The following is a 5,549-nucleotide window of genomic DNA, read 5'->3' as shown; positions in this document are numbered from 1 at the left end:
CTATGAATTTTATTGTGTGTTCTATTTTACCTGTAATTAAACCTCTACTTAGACTGTGACGAGAAACGTGAAGAATTAAATGAACAAAGTGAGGTAGTTTAAAAACACACATTATCAAAGTACTATAAGTGAGATATCGACATGATTTTTCTCATAGTTATGCGACCAAGGTTGGTGTCGAAATCCAATCTTACCTGACGACTGACAATATCACACATGATAGGAAAATCTCTCAGATGAAAATAGCTATCTTAACTATTTGCTATCTGGATGATGATTTCTAATAGATTAGACTGCCATTTTAAAGGTCGTAGGTTCGAATCCCGACACGTGGCTTTTTTTTAGCAATTAATGTGCATATTACAAAGAAATTATCCAAGTCAGAGATCTTTGATTACCACCAGAATGTATACCAACCACTCAGAAAAAGAAGGATCCCTTTTATTTTAACTTTCGTTTTAACAACCTCACGTGTACATATATTACAAACTTGGCAAAGAAGTAAATGTAGGACATAACCTTATCAGTTACCTGATACCTTTAGACCAAGGTGAATGAATTATGATAGATAAAAAATCGCAACTCCAATGTAGAAACATTGACGGCTAACGACCTTCTAATTGAACTACTGGCGCTACGTGAGTTTTATTCAATAAACAGGTTTCATTTATCAGTAAGCATATTATAACTTTAGCTGACGCCAAGTTAAAGGATAGTACACATGATCGCATGCGTAGCTAAGTTTCATTAATTAAATTTATACTTTATGGCTTCTTCCTGTAACACGAAAGTCTCAGAAACTAAAACGTTGACCGTCAATGGACGTTTGTGTAACGTCCCATACACGTAATTTACGTCAGAGTGATTTTCGTGCTGTGTTTCAAGTGTAATGCCGAAAAATGATAAAACATCAAGTTATGGGACTCAGGAGAAAATATCGGTACTCAATCTGCTTTATATATTTGTGACAGTTTGTAAACAAAGAACTAGTGAATAAGAAGTACTTTTGCTGTTGAATTAGGGAGGTGTTAAGTTGATTAATTTTTTGAGTACATTGGAGTAACAATGAAATTCAATAAGTACATTGAGCTGTGGACATACTACTGCATAATTTAATGCCTTTTTTTTACTTTTGATTCGATAAAGGCAGTTTTGTAAACAATGATCAATTACAAGTGTGAAATTAGCTACTGATGCACTAGTGTTTTGTTAACTCTTAAACTATTTTATGAATAGAACGAAATTTAAAATCAAATTTTCTTCAAGGCTCACGAGACTAATGATGCAATCGATTTGGATGACTTATTACCTAAGATCGGAGAGTTTGGTCTCTACCAGAAGCTTCTGTTGTGGCTGGTCTGCTTGCCAGCATGTCTGCCCTGCGGCTTCTGCGCCTTCAATCAGCTGTTTATGACAGATGTCCCTGACCACTGGTGCCGCGTCCCTGAACTAGAGCTATTGAACCTCACTCAACTACAACGTAAAATGTTATCAATACCACATAAGGTAATGCATACTTTTCTCTGATATGTTTGGATATTGAAAAATACTTCATACGGAATATTACCTAGCCAAAAAGCTAAGTTGTATGGCCGTACCGTTACTCTTGCCCCGCCTTTTTGGCACAACCTATTTTACTGTATACTGTATTTGGTTAAATAGTATCCTCTAAATTTGTGTGCATCGCAGCCAAAAAATTGATAAGTTATTTCTCATCGTTTCAGGACAACAACACTTTTGAGAAATGTGCACGGTACGCAATAAACTATTCTGAAATAGTGGTGATGGGAGGTAGTTTAGAGGCAAACGATAGTTGGCCTACCGAGCCCTGTGTGCAAGGCTATGAATACGACACATCTGAAGTGACCTCATCTATAGTTATCGACGTAAGAAATTAAATTTTACATACCCAGGATTAATAACTGGGAAAAATTTTGTAGAAGACATAATATAATATTAGCCAAGCAAAATTACAAAAGCTCCCGACCTTAAAGTCTTTTATCTCCCATAACTTTAAAACTATGGCTACAGACATTCTTATTAAAAACATATGCACAAACACCCAGACTCAGAACAAGCATTCGTGGATCACACAAATGCTTGTCTTACGTGGGGTTCGAACCCGCGAAACAACGCGCACAGTGCTTTTGGCGTTTTCAACCACTTGGCTATCCTTGCACTCATCACTAATTTCCCGCATTTACCCAAAATCAAACTTGATTCGTTAATTCTATGCCATCTTTTTAGTTTAATCTCGTCTGTGAATACGACGTTTACCCTACTCTAGGATTAGTGGCTTTAAATGTTGGAGGACCTATAGGAGTCTACACATTTGGCCTCTTAAATGATCGAATAGGCCGCAAGAAATCATTCTTCATCTGTCTAAGTACGTTGCTACTCGGAAGTTTAATGACTGCCTATGCTCACGAGTATTGGTTCTGGACGCTGGCTCGAGCTGTAGTGGGGCTCACTATCCCCGCCGTGTATCAAATACCTTTTATTATCTGTAAGTATCAATATGACATATGAGAATAATAATAATCTGTTGACGATGTACCTAATTTTAACTAACGCAGTTTCCGTTTTCAGCTTTAGAGTTGGCAGGTCCAAATTACAGGTCTTTTGTAACCGTTATGACATGCGTGTTTTACACGTTAGGCTTAATATTACTATCGGCAATAACGTACTTACTGCGAGACTGGAGGAGCCTCGCGCTAGCGACCTCAGTGCCTTTCTTTTTATATTACTTGTATTGGTTCGTTCTACCCGAATCTCCTCGGTGGTTACTCATGCGAGAAAAACTTGAAGAAGCTAACAACGTCCTCAAAACTATTGCAAGGGTAAACGGCAAAGATTTACCAGAAGAATACACAATTAAGCTACAGAAACAGGTTATAGAACAAAAGGAAAGGGGTGAATCAAAAGTGAAATCTGTAAGCGTGTTTGCTCTGTGCCGAACTCCTAATATGCGACTTAAAACCTTTTTGATTACTCTAAATTGGTGTGCGTCGGAAATGGTTTACGTTGGACTAAGTTATTATGGGCCTGCTATAGGAGACAACCAGTACATGAGTTTCTTTCTATCATCAGCAGTAGAAATTCCTAGTTATATAGTTTGTTGGGTGCTAATGGACCGAATTGGAAGAAGATGGCCACTCTGCTTATCAATGGTTATCAGTGGAATATTTTGTATTATCACCGTGTTACTACCAAATGGTACGGAATATTGTATGAATATTTGTTACAACAACAATTCCCTTGTAAATAGTACCGCTATAGAACCGAAATAATTTTCCAGATGCTCGAACGGAAACCCTTATCCTCTATTTAATATCCAAGTGTTTTATATCTGCATCCTTCTTGATAATATATCCCTATGCGGGAGAACTGTACCCAACAGAGTTGAGAGGCGTCGGTATTGGCACGTCGGCATACATTGGCGGCTTGGGTTTAATAATAATACCTTTTATAAACTACTTGGTAAGCAACTTAAAAAATCGAGGGTCTTATAAAGACAACATTGTTTCTTTTTGGTATTCCAAATCGTTTTTCACACACGGTTTTTCATTAGTAACAAAGTATTGAATCAGCGATGACCATAAAAATCTCTTTACTATTAGCACCACTTCATATTTAACAGATTTATTTAGTAAGATCACTGGAAAGCAGGCCTTTCATAAGCTGCTATGATATTCGCCTAACATAACATTACATCAGTTTACATCTAATGGCTCCTGCGTTATCATCAACCGCTAAAGTAAACCAAGCCGTCATGAATGCACATCATTACTTTGTAAAGGAAAAGTATTGCTCATATCATATAGTTTTGCTCTTGTACGTAGTTACCTGTAATAAATCATGTGTGCAGTTAGCCCGAAAGCGATTTTCGACTCAACAAGGCTATATTTTTAACGGTTAGGTACAACTTTTCCTATATTCATACACATATCTTAAAAGACTGAAATTGATATCTATATACACGTGTTCACAATCGAAATAAATACACATTGATAATATTGAAAGATTCATTTAATATCAGACGATGATCTCAAATGTATCTACACGCGTACACATTTCTCTCTGTTTTTTACGCTAGTCACTTAGTTCGCTCCAATGTTTCATTATATTGAAGAATCTTCTTTTATTATTTTTTAACTTTACATGGCTGTTAATATTCCAGGGTCTAGTAATCTAGTGTTACCACTAGTAGTAATGGGCGCAGTGTCTGTAGTGGGAGGTTTAAGCGCACTACGCCTGCCAGAAACATTGCATACGTCATTACCACAAACGGCTGAAGAAGGAGAACAGTTTGGAAAGGACTGGACCTATGCTGACTGCATGGCCTGTGGAGACCAAAGGTATATTAGAAACTTAACAAATGAATGACAAGAACATTTCGACAATCACGCTCTAATTAATATTAAAACATATTTATTTGCCGTATAATCCGTCGACCTATGTAGTAATCGGTAAACATAAATTTAACAAAGACAGTAGCGTTATTTTACGGTTATTATAGGTATGAGTATGAGTACTTAGTTATCTGAATACGTGCTTCCACCCTACTTTTGAGCTATAATAAAAGCATGATCGAGCCAATATCAACAATTTAAATTATTGAAGTATTTTATAACACCAACACAAAAACACTAACCTTATCAGCTCACACATACTACAATGTTATGAGTCATTGATAAATAACGCTTTGCGATAATAGCTTGGAAACGTGCAGTAAATAAAAATAATAGGTGCATTTAAATGTTTTTAAAACAAAGGTGCAAATCGACGTCCCGGGAATAAACCGGTAATCGCAAAAATCAATTTTTACAGGAAAAATGTTTTAGTGTTTTTGGGGTATATCTCTTCAATAAAAGGTAATCCTGGCAACATTGTTTTATGACGGAAAAGCTAATTTTTTACTCGAATAGTTTATAGTATTAAGTGTAACTATGAAACATACACAGTATTCGTTATGTACCAAAATACATATTGCCGAAAATGGTTTCATATAACTTTTAGGTTTTGATATCCTACGATCCTGACTTATCAATATTATTCCAGTAATGTTTACTTACCGAATTATTCTTGTAATTTTCTTAAAAATCATAGGCATAATATTGCTTTACTGGATTATTAAACGTGTTTTTTCATTACAGAGTAAAATTGTAATGTTCAGTTACCGACTTATTGTGGTAAAATTTTCAATAACCATAAAAGAGTAAAGTAGTGTAACCCGTATTTTGTAGAAAATTTTTGGTATTCATATTATCGTAATCATTGAAAACGATTATGTAAAATAAATTCTATGTATTCTATGTAAAATAAATCTTTGAGGGAATAATTAAAGAAAACTCACAAAACTTATTAAAATTATGGCGTTTATTGGGAACAGAGTTCTCATAGAGATCACAAATTACAATCAGTAAAAGTATAAAAAAAGTAGCCAAGTAAAAACACTAATAATTAATCTTAACAACTAATCGGTATTATCAGTGGCATCGTCAATATCATCGCGATCATCACTATTTTCTACTGAAACTAAGGATTCA

General features: G+C 35.3%; 1 protein-coding gene across 1 annotated transcript; it reads left to right on the top strand.

Moving 5' to 3' along the window:
• Positions 1-73: 73 nt before the first annotated feature.
• On the top strand, positions 74-4,589 carry LOC113493487 (carcinine transporter-like). The gene is made up of 7 exons (XM_026871487.1): positions 74-940; positions 1,267-1,506; positions 1,725-1,886; positions 2,248-2,506; positions 2,590-3,216; positions 3,299-3,479; positions 4,179-4,589. The coding sequence occupies exons 1-7, from the start codon at positions 890-892 to the stop codon at positions 4,384-4,386; spliced, it is 1,728 nt and encodes a 575-aa protein (XP_026727288.1). The 5' UTR covers positions 74-889; the 3' UTR covers positions 4,387-4,589.
• Positions 4,590-5,549: the final 960 nt, after the last annotated feature.

Source organism: Trichoplusia ni, chromosome 4, assembly GCF_003590095.1.
Source record: "Trichoplusia ni isolate ovarian cell line Hi5 chromosome 4, tn1, whole genome shotgun sequence".
Taxonomy (NCBI): domain Eukaryota; kingdom Metazoa; phylum Arthropoda; class Insecta; order Lepidoptera; family Noctuidae; genus Trichoplusia; species Trichoplusia ni.
This window is presented reverse-complemented; position numbering and strand designations above follow the sequence as displayed.

Bases quoted from the DNA above. Each gene is read 5' to 3' on its own strand.
- LOC113493487 (XM_026871487.1), top strand. From the start codon at position 890: ATGCCGAAAAATGATAAAACATCAAGTTATGGGACTCAGGAGAAAATA. The intron at 941-1,266 runs GTACTCAATCTG...ATTTTCTTCAAG, and splicing joins GGACTCAGGAGAAAATATCG to GCTCACGAGACTAATGATGC. The intron at 2,507-2,589 runs GTAAGTATCAAT...TTCCGTTTTCAG, and splicing joins TCAAATACCTTTTATTATCT to CTTTAGAGTTGGCAGGTCCA.